Source organism: Megalops cyprinoides, chromosome 23, assembly GCF_013368585.1.
Source record: "Megalops cyprinoides isolate fMegCyp1 chromosome 23, fMegCyp1.pri, whole genome shotgun sequence".
Taxonomy (NCBI): Eukaryota; Metazoa; Chordata; class Actinopteri; order Elopiformes; family Megalopidae; genus Megalops; species Megalops cyprinoides.
Window position 1 is genome coordinate 23,383,450 of NC_050605.1, and position 15,000 is coordinate 23,398,449.

Genomic DNA, 15,000 nt, shown 5'->3' on the forward strand with positions numbered 1-15,000 from the left:
CCTGCGCCCCTCCCCACGCCCACGGAAGGCACTGCTTGCCGCAGAACATCACCAAGTGCGAGATGGGATGGGAGGGGCCCAACGACGGCATCACCAACTTCGACAACTTTGCCTTCGCCATGCTCACGGTCTTTCAGTGCATCACCATGGAGGGCTGGACTGACGTACTGTACTGGGTGAGTCGCTGCCATGAACTCTGCTTTGGTCCGGGACTGCTGTACCGCCCCAAACTGTACAGAACCAAGTACAGACACACTGACCACAGACGCACTCACAGAACCACAGACTACACATTCAACACAGCCACACTAACTACAGACACACCAATTACACACACACTGACCACAGACACACTCACAGACACACAGACTACACATTCACCACAGCCACACTAACTACAGACACACCAATTACAGACACACTGACCATACACTCAAAATGGGCCCACAAATTACTGCACATTTCAACACAGCTGACACACACAATTATGCACCGATGGATGTACACACATAAACACACACACACGCGCATTCATGCAGGCTCATGCATATGCACAAGAGTAAAGGTGACTCGTCCCTTCAGACATAATGTAAGTGAATGTGCTCAGAAGCATTTCCTAAACAAATGCTGATTACCCAGTCAGGCATTCTGAATGTTTGAATTCATTTGAACAGTAATACTGACTTCATGTACGAAATATATAGCATATGAGGGTATGAAAAATAATCTGCAGGAGCTAATTTCTTTTTGCAGAATCAATGCGCAAAGTGGGCTGTGTAATTGAAGACACGGGTATAACGTGTGTAGCATCACAACTTTCCTAATTCCGGACTGTGCATTATTAGCATTAAGGCAGTCTCTGGGTGCAGTTTTACATGTCATAGATTCACCAGTTTCGGAGTTAATGGTCAATATTAGAAATGAACATGAAACAAGATCAGTGTGACAGAAAAAATGGAAGTACAGTATTTATCCACAGTCCGTGTTTGGCAAATACAAAAGTAAATTTAAATATCCCTTTGTTTCAAGGTAAATACTTTGTTTGCAAAGATTTAAAACAGTACATGAGCACAACAGTAACTGAAAATAGCGATAAATGCAATCCAAGAACATCTGCTCATCACTATCAGACCCAAAAAGGGCCTAGTCTAAGCTGTACTCAGATCTTTATCATCTACACTGATCAACACAATGGCCTGGATTCATTCAACATTTGTCCTTAATTTTGACTTAACTTTGACACTTTGTATAAACATTGTAAACATCTCTATTCATTTATTTTGAAGATCAGTGAGCTCAGTGAGCTGCCCTGACCTTTAATTATGAGTGACAGTTAAAGAGAAATGGTGATGGAATGCTGGCCAATGTCCTGTTAGCAGCCTGAATTAGCAGACAGTACAGACCCCCCTGCAGTGGCCCCTCCCCTCACTCTGTCTCTGTCCCTCCCCTGTCTGCTGTCCTATCCCTCCTCTGAGGGGCACAGGTGAGGCCTTTCTGCCTCAGTCAGGTGGGGGGGGGCTATGATGATGATGGTGAAGATGGTGGTGATGAATTGCATTCATTGATCTCATAGTATGTGAAATTGTGGTGGTGGCTGGGGATGACTCACCTCGAGCACACATTGCACCTGAATGCTCATCACACGTCAGCTGAGATGGGGGGAGGAATTTAGCTGCGTAAATCAGGGGAGGATTAGAGTAGTCAGCCAGATAGGGAACGTTTCCAGTACACTAGGGAACCCCCCCCCCGCTACTTCTTGTGATGAATCTTTAATGATCACAGCGAGTCTGGACCCCTTTTTCAGAGCCTCACATCTGAACGACAGCATCTCCCACAGCATAGTGTCCCCATTACGGCACTGGCACATTGGTTTGAGCGCCAGTCTGTATGCTGCTGTATTTCTGACCACTCCCATCCCTCTATTCCCACCCATCGGAGCACCTGCAGTGTTTTCCCAGCTCCACATCCACAGGTGTGATCAGGGGTCGTATATACAGCCAGGTGTAGGTCAGTGCTGCGTGAACAGAGTCGCTACAGTAAGGAGCGGGACGGGAAGAACGAGATCCGGCCTCGAGAGAGAGGGGGAACACACACAGCTGTGTTTTCCTGTCTGTGGACACAGAGGGAAAATTCCGTTCAGCAGCTCGTGTGAGATAAAGACAATGATTATATACCTCAGGAAAAAAGTCCTGTCATCCTCTCTTGATTAAAAATAAGGGCTATTTTTAAAACTCTACTCTCATGGTTTCTGCTGATGGGGGCCTTTCCTTGCGAACGCATTCAGCTGCTGAAATCTTGCCTTGTAGATGAATAGGTCTGTCCAGGCAGGTTCAGGTCTTCTGCATTTAATGTACACCTCACTTCCGACTCCACAACTCCTAATTTGCTTGAATTAAAGTAACCGTAGTAGAGCTTTGTGGAAGAATTTATGGTTTCCAAATCACCTATGCCCTGTTCATTTCTCTCTTAGCCTCTTTTTTTCATCTGCTCTTTCTCTGCCTCCTCTTTCTTCCTCTCCTGTTTCCGTAACCCGTTCCTTTCTCTAACCTTCCTCCATCTTCCAGATGCAGGACGCTATGGGATATGAGCTTCCCTGGGTCTATTTTGTCAGTCTGGTCATCTTTGGATCCTTTTTCGTACTAAATCTGGTTCTGGGGGTGTTGAGCGGGTAAGATCGCCGTGTGTCCCCTTATGGCCGTGATAAACCCTTCAGACAACAAGACTCCAGGGAGAGCAGTTCTGGAAGGGGCGCAGTGCAGGCGAGAACTCGATGTCCTTCCAATAATAAGCTCTACAACAGGAACCTGATGGACATCGATGGAATTTGCAAAAAATTGGGGGGAAAAAAACCATATTAATATACAACGGCTGTAACAGATCTGCAGACAGATTAAAAAAAAAAGCAAAAAGCAAATGGGATCTCTTTAATTGCTGTGGAAATGCCAATCCAGAAATTTGACTGTTCTTTTCCATGAATCACGCCGGTTGTGTTGAAAATGTCAGGTTATTATTTGGATTCCCACAGAGAACGATGAGGTAATGGCGAGTTGGAGGGGTGTCAGTGCAGTGGTGTGACAGAGGCAGAGAGGATTCTGGGATAGGAGGCCCCCCAGGGGTGGGGGGAGGGGTCGTTACAGTGCCGTAACAGGCTGAGGAACTACGCAGCTGTCTACCTGTTTTATGATAATCTGTCTCAGTGGAGACTGGAGGCACCTTAGTCATAGGCCACTGTAGGCCAGCCCTGTTCCAGCAAAACAACAGCTGACTGTCATCAATGGAAATGAGAAATCACCGTTTTACTCGTTTGTGACGTGAGACAAAGCTGGGTTTTCTAGATTTATTTCCACATTTGAATCATAATTCCCGATTGCTGCATTTTCAATTGGGAGAGGGCAGTTTGTACTGTGGCAGAGTCAGGGACTAACAGTGTGAGGCTGCATTAACTGCCGTGTGAATGACCTTACAGTGGAAATGAAGCTGCAGAAGCTGCCGCAGGCAGCAGGGTTTTATTGGGCCGAGAGGGAGGCAGGGAAACGCAGCGTGAGTGATTCAAGCAGTGGACATCAGTAAATATTCACTCACATCTGTTTCATTGGAAAGGCTGATGTTTGACGGCCACAGGGAATAAACTGGCCTGAATAAACAGACTTAACTTTCTCCATCTCGAAAAGTAGTAGTTTGGCTGTTCTGATTTCCCTCTCCCTCCGTGCTGAAGTGGGTCAGGGAATGAAAGTTTCTTGATGTACTGTAAAAGGTCTGTCCAAAGTGTCGACCCCAGGGAGCCGCCTCCCACTTAAAGACACTTCCGGCTTTGTGAAGCGTGCGGAGCTGCACCAGGTGGTCCTGTGAGCATGGCAAACGCTTCTGTTTTTCATTATCAACTCTGGGAGGTTTTTTTTGTTTGTTTTAAATGACTTTAGCAATTTTTTTCCAAATAAATCAGACAGTGCGGAGGAACATTTAGACTAATTTGGCGGTCATGAAGCAGAGTTTCTGGGGCTCATTTGGAATCTCCACACAATTAAAGAGACACGTCTGATTGGATGTGCCCGTGAGTGGCAGGTGTCGTAGAACACGCCCGGTGGAGTCTTGTTGCTCTGAGATTGTAATGCACACTAATTATTGCTCCATCTTTCCAGGTGAATGATGCCACAGGAAATGGGTGGCCGTGGATCTATTTTGTTACACTAATCATCATAGGGTCATTTTTTGTTCTTAACTTGGTGCTCGGTGTGCTGAGCGGGTAAGAACACAGCAGGTTTTATCTGTTTGTTTCTGTCAGCCCTCTCCTCTCCTTCTCTCTGAAAGCTTTATGTTAATGTACCTGGGGGTGTTGCTGTTATCCAGCTGTAATGACAGAGGGCTCCATTGCCAAGTCGATGGTCTGCCCTGTGCACCCGTTGTAATTTACCACTCAACGCTTCATGGTGAGCGCCGTCATGAAAGAGGAAGTGATAATCTCACAACAGCAGCAAAAAAAACCTTCTTCCAGCTGTTATAATTAATCTAGAAATTTAAATTTACTCTTGAAACCCTCAGAGTACCTCCAGCTGTTTGACAATTACCGTCAGTAATTCCATTAGCAGTTTCTCCTTCGCGCCAGTAGCCTTTCCTGTGTATGGGAGCTCTGCAGACCAAACTATTGTTTTCTTGCTTTCTCGCAATTGTGTGCTTTTAGTGTCTGCACCCAATACATGCGTCCGTGCATGCGCCAATGCATGCGTCCGTGCATGCTCACAAAAGGAGTCCGCAGATTAGCGGGGAAAAAAGCTGATAAAGGGCTGAGGCAGCGACCATCCCTGATTATTGTAAGAGAGTCGGGCACACCGCCCACCATGCCGAGCAGAGGGAGAGAGGGAGGTGAGGAAGAGAGGGAGGCAAGGGACGCTCGAGGTGGTGAATTAAAGCTCGGTCGGGCCCGGCTGTCGGCAGCCGCGGCCCATCACTGCAGCCCGTTTGCGTAGCGGATTGTCTGAGACATATGATCTGACGGCGGTTATGAGCTGGGCCTGTTGATCCCAGGGCTGCGCGCTTGCAGCGACGGAGGCAGTAATTTCGTCCGTCCTGTGAGCGCGTGAGCCCCCGATCTCTCCTGGCCCGTCATCACCACCAGCTCCTGCATGTGCATGTACAGACCTGCAGTGCAATTGCAGGGTGGAGATTAAACACAATACTGTTTTATTTAAATATATTTTGTTGCACGCTTCGTGCTAAAAGCTGCTCTCACTGCTGCCTTTGCGCACTTAGAGTTACAGCCCACATCTGCACATCTTTAGGATCAGTTATAACAGCTGACAGTTTGCCTGTTTGTGAACACTGTGCTTTCTGAATGAATGTGAGAGCTGCACTCCAGTACAGGTGTGTTTGGCTTCTGTGTCTGCATGTGCCTGCCCCACCCCACCCCCACACACACACACAGTCCTATTGCTTATGATGAGGTTATGATTGAGTCAAGGTGTAATGAGACAGAGTCACAAAACTCTTAAGCTCCGCCCACTGTCCCTCCTGTCACTCTGTTGAGCCTGTTTACCTGAGTTGCTGCTGGCCATTGTCTCACCTTTCATTTTATGTTTTTTTTTATGTAATTGCTGTACTTTAGTCTGTTGAAAGCCACTTGTTTGACTGGTGTGACTGTTGCCTTTTTCAGCGCATCAGATTTCAGATCAGTCTTCCTTTCTGTTGTTTTTTCTCCTCACCTCCCTCGTTCCCTCCCTCCCTCCCTCCCTCGCTCCCTCCCTCGTTCCCTCCCTCGCTCCCTCCCTCCCTCCCTCCCTCCCTCGCTCCCTCCCTCGTTCCCTCCCTCCCTCGCTCCCTCCCTCGCTCCCTCCCTCGTTCCCTCCCTCCCTCGCTCCCTCCCTCGTTCCGTCCCTCCCTCGCTCCCTCCCTCCCTCGTTCCCTCCCTCCCTCGTTCCCTCCCTCCCTCGCTCCCTCCCTCGCTCCCTCCCTCGTTCCCTCCCTCGCTCCCTCGATGGCGCAGAGAGTTTTCGAAGGAGCGAGAGAAGGCCAAGGCGCGGGGGGACTTCCAAAAGCTGAGGGAGAAGCAGCAGCTGGAGGAGGACCTGAAGGGCTACCTGGACTGGATCACCCAAGCGGAGGACATCGACCCGGAGAACGAGGAGGAGGGACTGGACGAAGAGAAGCCCAGAAACCGTGAGTGCCGGCGGGGGCGAGGGTGGGGGGCGTCTGTGAGGCAGGAGAGCTGTGTGGTGTGTGGATTTGTGTGAAAGTGCATCGGGTGGCTGGAGAATTGAAGATGGTGAGACGTCCATTTTAGCAGCAACCATCACTGTCACATTACTGGCCGTCAGTGAAACAAAAAATGTATAAGTTTTACGTATATATATATATATATATGAAGTATAAAATTCTCAAATTCAGCACAGCCCCTGGGTTCTCCCCTCATACCTGGCTGTAAGTGGTGTCCCTCTCGAGCACAGACTGCCAGACCTAACGCTCTCTTGATTGCTCTGGCAATTCCTTTTCCTCCTCCCTGGTCAATGGGGTATTGATTCATCCTAAGGCCTTCATGCGAGGGTGGTTTATTTCTTTGTCTGGTTATATATTGCTCGGGGGGGCTGGGTCGGTGGCAGCGCTGCTATGTTAATCACCGCAGTGAAATCTGCTGCGTCAGGGAGCTGGCGGGGAGTGCGCTCTCACACCCCATAATGCCGCTCACCCCATCACCCTGCAGTCGTCACGGCAACGACAGACCCACCACACGTCACCGTACATCACGCCACGTCTGCTTTCACCACCGGCGGTTTGGTGGATGCTACCGAACCAACCGGTAGATTCCAAAGATTTATGAGAGATGTGTTGTTCGTTTTGGGGTTTTTTTTGGTGTTTTATGGTGCACCAGCGTCCCCTAACTCTGAAAGCGACAAGCGATTTGGATTTTTTGACAAATGCATCAAGCAGTGACCGGTGCCAGCCCTGCGGGGGCGGGCTCGTACCCACGGCCGAATTTGCTGAGCTGGTGAGAGGTGTCAGCAAGCTGTTCTGCGTCAGATCAGGTCATCATCGCTGTGACTGTCAGGGAGCATTCTCAAGGAGATGTAGTCAGGCTATTATTTTATGGCATCAAAGTGCTAAAAGAGTCTTTTTGCTGCTGTGTGTCATTAAGGTCAGCAGTGAGATCGCCTCCTGCTGGACGCATGGTGGAATTGTCGCTACTCTTCATGTACACCTGCACTCCCTGCCAGACCTCTTCCTTCTGTTTAAAAGGAGGGAGGAGCCGTGTGAGAGGATCCCTGCTCCCGACTCCACACGTTTGGATCTTTTTAAAGAGTGAAATACGATGTGAGGCTCAGGAGGTTTAATGATTGTTGTTTTCCCTGTGTTGGGACTAAGTCTGGTCTCCACTGTGCTTCATTACCCACATTAATGGGAGGCGTCAGAGTGAAGAACGGTTACGGTGTGTAGCTCTCTGTCTCTCTCCCGCTCTCTCTCTCCCCCTGTCTCTCTCTCTCGCTCTCTCTCTCTCTCTCTCTCTACCTCTCTGTCCGTCTCTTGCCCTCTTTCTCTCTCTCCTTCTCCCGTTCTCTCTCCCGTCTCTCTCTCTCTTCCTCCTTCTCTCTCTCCCCCCCTCTCTGTCTCTCCCTTTCTCCTGCTCTCCCTCTCTCTCTCTCTCCTGCTGACGTTTCCCACAGCACTGGAGCCCTGGTGCAGGATGGGCACGGGGGGGAAAGTCCTGCTGATCCCAGGTCAGTACGCAGGCACATTGACAGGCAGCCAGGAGGGTTTTTTTATTGGAGAGAGAGAGGGATTGGATTTGGGGGATTTGCTTGCAGGGCAGGTCTCTGTGGTGTGCAGGTGCTGGTTTACAGTGACCGCCGGGGTCAGGCCTTGTTTCATATACTCCTGTGTAATTAAGTCAGCTCGTGGCAGGCGTCCAGCACGCCGCGTTTAGACAGGCAGGAGTGAGCGGACACTCTGAGTCTCAGTGAGGAGGATGACAAAAACCACTGGAGCAAGTGGGCGAATCTCAGTGACCCCCACACCATCTCTATCCCTCTTTCTACCTCTGGTTTTATTTTTTTGCTCTCTCTACCTCCCTATCTCTCTCTCTACCTCTCTCTCCATCTCACCTATCTCTCTTTTTCTACCTCTTTCTTTCTTTCCATCTCTTGCTCTATCTCTTGCCCTCTCTCTCTCTTGCTCTGTCTTCCTCTCTCTCTTTTTGTCCCTCTGTTTCTTCTTTTCTATCTCTTGCTCTCTCTCTCTCTCTCTCTGTGTGTGTGTGTGTGTGTGTGGGCTCATATTGTTCTGTGACAAAGAGCCAAGCAGGTATCGCAGGCCAGAGGAGCAAGTCCTTGAAGTGAAATTCAGTTCCTCTGCCTTACATCTTCCTCTGTCTGAGCGCTGTGCTCCACACGCATTAATCTTATCAGACCTCGGCCAGCCAGTATTGTTGTTTATATGGTCCCACATTAGATTAAGTGCTCACTTCATACAGCCTCTATAAAGCATACATAACACCTTAATTAGCATGACAGGGACACTGTATGTAGCAGTTACACACAAATCAGATTTATGGAAGTTAGCATCAATTAGTATGCCATGATTTCACAAAAAAAATTAATGTAAGGCTATATCAGTCTGAGTAAGCAGTTGTGAAGCACTACAGTTGCTTATTAACACTTTATAAAGTAGCAACCCCATGCCTATGAAAGCACTGCATATGCATAATGAGAACATTATGAAGTTATACTCATTATGGTTGTGACATACTTGTGTATGTGATCTGTGGCTGCTCTGCAAATAGTTCAGAAAATTCAAATAACCTCCGGAATTCTGATCAGGTAGTTGCAGGTTCAAATCCAGGTGGAAGACTACAGCTGTTCCTCTGAAATGCAATCAACCTGATGATTTCAACTAAAATAAGCTCAATTATGTGAAAGAGCTTGGTTTCAGGGTTGGTTGCATCTTTTGGACTAAAAATTACCCCCAGAGTGAACAGTGAAATCTGTAAAGTAGGACATTTTGTGTTAAAAGTGTTGAGAAAGTTACTTGATAAAATGTTATGTATTAAATATGGCATGCCACTTTATGAGATCTATCATGTGTGGCAGTCCTGGACATCTGCTCATATTGGAAAGATTTCACACCTCTCCAAGATCAGAACTGTTTGGATTATTCAGATACTCCAACCAAAAGGTTTTATTTAATTCTAAGTGTAAAAAACTCTGTTGATGTTTTTACGTTCCGGATGATTAGACTAGAATGTCATGTGGCCAAATGCAAATGGAATGTGTTATACATATTTCTATTGAATATGAACATGAAATAATGCAGTGCTGAATATAAGATTAACTCTCCCTCGTCGGTGGACCGATAAACGGCAGCGGTGTCTCCCTGGGGCCCAAGGCCTCTCTGGCTGAGCGGGGCCCGATCATCACTGTCACTTTCAGTGTCACCCGCACTGCTAAATTCGTCACGACCTCCATCATTAGGACACGCAATAAAACAGTCATTAACGGGCTCTCTCCAGGCAGAGCTGCCATCGGCGCTGTTCATTTGTGGCCCTGTGGATTTGTTTAAGCGTGGAGCGATCGTGGCGGTTTCAGCGGCCGCCTTCTCTCGCGTACAGCCTGCCATCTTGAGAGCTGCGTCTGCTCGGCGCGCTGTGCTCTCCGTGTCTCGGTGTGTTGTGGTTGCCATGCCGCTGAGACCCTGCTTTGTTGGGGGATTAGTGACTTTGCAGATGAGTGTGGGCCGGAGGAGACAGCCGATGTGTTTGCTGTGTGTGATTCAGAGCCCTCTGGGGAGAGCGGTAATGAAAGACCTGCTCTGATACCGGAGAGGAGGGGAGAGGAGAGGGGAGAGACCAGCCCCGAGCTCTTCGTCCTCCAGCTAATCTCCCCTCCGATGACTCATCCCAGAACCCTGACCTTCGGCTGGGGTCCCCAAGGGTCTGGCACCCCGTGAGACGCCCGGCTCTCGCCCGGCTGTAACGGAGGGTATAATAAGGAGAGGGATAGCGGAGACTCGTCCCAAAACCGTTGGCCCCTCCCCCCTCGCCCAGATTCACACACCTGCTGAGGGGGCCCTGCCTATGTGAGAGAGCCTGGACCCGGGTTCAAGGAGGGAGGACCAGAGGGGGTGGGAGGGGAGAATGCACATTCCATTACATTTAGCAGACACTCTTATCCAGAGATAACAGCAGCTCGCATAGGTTACAGTTTTTACATATTATGAATTTATACAGCAGTATATGTAGGCAATTCAGGGTTAACTATCTTGCCTAAGAGTACAACAACAGTGCCCCAGTGGGGGATCGAACCAGCAACCTTTTGGTTATGAGCCCTGCTCTTTACTGCTATGCTACACTGCCACCTTCAAGTCTATTTGGCATAGTAAGTCAGTCATAGATTAGGCAGCCTTTTTCCCCTGCCACTCTGGGGATGTCTGCTCTGTTACACAGAGGCTGTCTCTGCGCAGAGCTGGCGTGAGAGAGGGAGGGGGTTAGCGTGTCTTAATGGTGATTATCAGAGCTCCATGCTGACAGTTAAAGTGCAGCAGAGCTTGTGAACGCATCCTGCCCGGTGTATCTGCAGCAGGCCCGACCCCCGGCCGTCTGCACGCGTGGTCTGCGCGCCCGTGCTGTACAGGCTCCGACGCAAGGCGTGTCTGAAAGCGTCAGAAAGGTTTAGCTGGCTTTTCCAGCACTGTAGCTTCATGGAGGCAGAGGGAGAGAGAGAGAGAGAGAGAGAGAGGAAGAGGGAGAGAGAGAGGGAGAGGGAGAGAGAGAGGGAGAGGGAGAGGGAGAGAGAGGGAGAGAGAGAGGGAGGGGGGAGAGGGAGAGAGAGAGAGGGAGAGAGAGAGAGAGAGGGAGAGAGAGAGAGAGCGAGAGAGAGGGAGAGAGAGAGGAGGGAGAGGGAAAGAGGGAGGGGGGAGAGAGAGAGAGGGGAGAGAGAGAGAGGGAGAGAGAGAGGGAGAGAGAGAGGGAGAGAGAGAGAGAGGGGAGAGAGAGCCAGAGAGTGAGGGGGAGACAGAGAGAGAGAGAGAGAGAGAGAGAGAGGGAGAGAGAGAGAGAGGTGAATCCAAGGCCCTGGAGTCCTATCTGCGAGATCAGAAAGGAATGGCGTCTGATTTTATCCCTGAGTCTTTAAAAACGTGTCAGCAGGGCTTACACCTCACTCGGCTGATGTACTGGAGACTTGTGAGAGGAAGAGATAAGAAGTGTGTGTGTGTGTGTGTGTGTGTGTGTGTGTGTGTGTGTGGGCGGGGGGGTGTCACAGTATTACATCATCACAGCACCAAAGCCAGGAAAGGGGCCTAGAAGACTCAGTTTGAAAGCTGTGCAGCAGCCTTACGCTGGCTAAATGAACGTTTCCTGGGCTGAGAGTGAGATGCTGTTCGCACCCCTGTGTCCTGGGATCCGTGCACAGAAAAGATAGAGGAGAGGGGCGGAGCTGTGGGGTCTCTCACAGGCCTGGGGGCGGGAAGGCACTCCTCCCCCGCCTCCTTCGATAAGTGGCCCGGCTCGTTTGATTGGCAGCCATAGCAGTGGAGTTTGGATTCCCTTTACTGAATACTGGAGGGGTGGAGCTTTGCAAAAATCCTCCGTTGTCATGGCAATCAGCATCATTCTGTCCTCACATCAGCAACCTCACGCATCACAGCCCGGCAACCTCTCAAACAAGAGGCGCAAGCTTGTGATGCTCGCTGAGATGTGCTCCTCTCCGCCTGTGAGGTGACAGAGGGGCACCTGTGTGGTGATGCAGGCCTCAGTCTGCCCCCTGCAGGCAGGGCGAGGGAACACGGCCGATCTGCCCTCTGAAAGGAGCAGCGGGGCCGTGCTCCACCGGCTCACTGTCAGGGGAACCGTGTGAGGAGCAGCAATGATACAGCAGCAGAGCTGCGTCCTGCCAGGGACAGAGAGGCAATGCTGTGGCCCAGTTGTGAGGCTGCTGTTTTCTCAGCCGCTGATAGCAGCGCTGTGCAGGTGTGACGGGGTCAGACACGGAGCAGCTGTTTTCGGCCGGGGTTGGGATGGGGGCACACACGGTGCCACTCTGCATTGACCCGGCTGAGAGACACTACTGCACAACACAGGAGTCACACAGGAGAGCAGCCACACACACACACACACACAACCGTACACACACTCACACGCACGCACACACACGCACACACTCACGCACACAAATACACACACACACTCACATACACACACACACACACACGCACACACGCACGCACGCACGCACGCACACACACACACACACACACACACACCTACACTCGTTTGTTACCTGAGCAGAATGAAAAACAGCTCCAGCTAGAGGAGGCAGGTAGTCTAGTCAAAGCGCCGTGACACAGTTTCCCATAAATACTGTGCTGAAATAACTGCAATTTCTGCCGCTGCTCTCTGAAGCACCCTTCAAAGCCTGGCAACTGCTGACTCAATGTCAGGACCTGTCTGAGACAGCGCAGCCGCTTTCTGCGAGAGAGGGGGGGCCCCCGGGCAGAACCGAGGGGGGGTGCGGCCCAGTTAATGCCAGGGCGTGCCGGAGGAGAGGAGAGTGCCGGAGGGGTGACCGGACTCCCCCTGCCACGAGGTGCGCACGGGAGCACCAGATCACAGCAATGCAGGTTTGTGCAACAGCTCCATCTAGAGGAAGATTAGGATGTGACACCTCTGCTGCAGTCATGCTGCCAGACAGTCTGTGATCACCTGACGCAGTGATGCCACCATCCGCTGCTAAGGAACAGCCAGCGATCAGATAGGATAGTGTGCTCGTTTCAGGAAGCATGGCAATAAGCCTCCTCCTAATGAAATCCTCAAGATTTTCAGGATTGTGCTGTTCTCCATAGCTTTAGTGTTCTGGCAATCACTGCATCAAACAGCTTCCATATTAAAGCAGGCAGAGCTTCGGGCTGTAGTTGTATCTTCCTGGAATGGACAGCAGAGTTGATGCTTCACTGAGCTTCTCACAGCTGAGCTTCGTCTGGGCTGTCTGTCACACAGCACTGTGTTTCTCACAGAGGGTTTTTCTCACAGAGGATTTTTCTCACAGAGGGCTTTTCTCACAGAGGGTTTTTCTCACAGAGGGTTTTTCTCACAGAGGGTTTTTCTCACAGAGGGTTTTTCTCACAGAGGATGCCTCTCTGTGCTACCTCTGAGCTTCCCCAGAAAGAATCTCACCATAGTCTGCATGTGGTCTCTCACACGCAGACAGAGAATGTGACCCTCAGTCTGCATGTGGTCTCGTGATTGTGGGGAGAGTATCTGTGTGTGGTCTTATGTTGTGAATTCTATCTGTGTCTCTGATCACTTCAGTGAGAATGTGACCACTACCTGTGCACGGTCACTTATGGTCACAGTGAGAATGTGACCACTACCTGTGCACAGTCACTTATGGTCACAGTGAGAATGTGACCGCTGTCTTTGCATGGCCTACAGCTGTTAGTGTCTCTCTGTCTGACTGAGCGGAGAGGGGAACCGTATCGTCCCAGGTCATGGGGGCACCCTGCGCTCATTCATCTCCCCTGGGGAGGGACATCTATCATACCCCTGTTGGGAGGGCACAGGCAGGGGGCAGGTTGCTGGTTGTCTGATGAGTGACGCAGGCTCCTGCGAACAGACAGGATCTCAATGTGAAATCATGTCTTTGCTTTCTCTGTTTCTGTCCTTCCATTATCTGCATCTGTCTCTCCATCAGTCTCTTAATGCTCTTGACACTCGTCCTCTTTCCCTCTCCACCCTCCCCTTTCGCTCCGCCCCTTCCTCTTTCAGCCCCTCCTCTTTCTCTCAGCCCCTCCCCTTTCTCTCTCTACCCCGCCCCTTCCTCTTTCAGCCCCTCCTTTCTCTCTCTGCTCCTCCCTTTCCTCTTTCAGCCCCTCCTCTCTCTCTCTGCTCCTCCCCTTTCTCTCTCTACCCCGCCCCTTCCTCTTTCAGCCCCTCCTTTCTCTCTCTGCCCCTCCTTTCTCTCTCTGCTCCTCCCCTTTCCCTCTCCACCCCTCCCCTTTCTCTCTCTGCCCCTCCCCCTCCCCTTTCAGCCCCTCCCCTTCCTCTTTCAGCCCCTCCTCTCTCTCTCTCTGCTCCTCCCCTTTCCCTCTCCACCCCTCCCCTTTCTCTCTCTGCCCCTCCCCTTCCTCTTTCAGCCCCTCCTCTCTCTCTCTGCCCCTCCCCTTCCTCTTTCAGCCCCTCCTCTCTCTCTCTCCGCCCCTCCCCCGTCTCTCTCTGAGCTGTGTGGGATGTTTGTGTACTGCATGAGATTGCATGAGATACAGTAACAGTTTTCTCTGTGTAAATGGCTGTATAAATGACTGACTGTGATCCTGAGTCATTTCAGAGGCAGGTATTCTAGCTGTGAAGGCTGGGTGTATTCTGAGCCGCATGTGCTCTGTAAGGAAGGGGTGGAGCTCAGAGGCAGGTATTGTAGCTGTGAAGGCTGGGTGTATTCTGAGCCGCGTGTGCTCTGTAAGGAAGGGGTGGAGCTCAGAGGCAGGTATTCTAGCTGTGAGGGCTGGGTGTATTCTGAGCCGCGTGTGCTCTGTAAGGAAGGGGTGGAGCTCAGAGGCAGGTATTGTAGCTGTGAAGGCTGGGTGTATTCTGAGCCGCGTGTGCTCTGTAAGGAAGGGGTGGAGCTCAGAGGCAGGTATTCTAGCTGTGAAGGCTGGGTGTATTCTGAGCCGCGTGTGCTCTGTAAGGAAGGGGTGGAGCTCAGAGGCAGGTATTCTAGCTGTGAGGGCTGGGTGTATTCTGAGCCGCGTGTGCTCTGTAAGGAAGGGGTGGAGCTCAGAGGCAGGTATTCTAGCTGTGAAGGCTGGGTGTATTCCGAGCCGCGTGTGCTCTGTAAGAAAGGGGTGGAGCTCAGTCACTGCTTCATGCATTTGGTGTGTCTTTAACGCGGCACCAGTGAAGGTTCATGGGGCTTTTTTCGAGTTTTTGTTCTGTTTTAATTCGCATCTTAGCACAAATGTAACAAACACATCCTCTAGGTTAATGACAGCGTTTTCTCCCTGATCGGCATTAAAATGTGTGTGCGTGTG

The 15,000-nt window shown here is 50.7% G+C and overlaps 1 protein-coding gene across 8 annotated transcripts in view; it reads left to right on the forward strand.

Annotated features, from left to right (window-relative positions):
- Window positions 1–15,000, forward strand: part of cacna1c (calcium channel, voltage-dependent, L type, alpha 1C subunit) — a 217,832-nt gene that overhangs the window by 158,358 nt on the left and 44,474 nt on the right. For all 8 annotated transcript variants that reach the window (XM_036517575.1, XM_036517567.1, XM_036517570.1 and 5 more), the window contains exons 7-9: window positions 1–176; window positions 2,565–2,668; window positions 5,978–6,150. The exon at window positions 1–176 is cut by the window's left edge and continues 27 nt beyond it. In XM_036517575.1, the coding sequence (XP_036373468.1) occupies window positions 1–176; window positions 2,565–2,668; window positions 5,978–6,150 (453 nt within the window). The remainder of the gene's footprint in view (window positions 177–2,564; window positions 2,669–5,977; window positions 6,151–15,000) is intronic.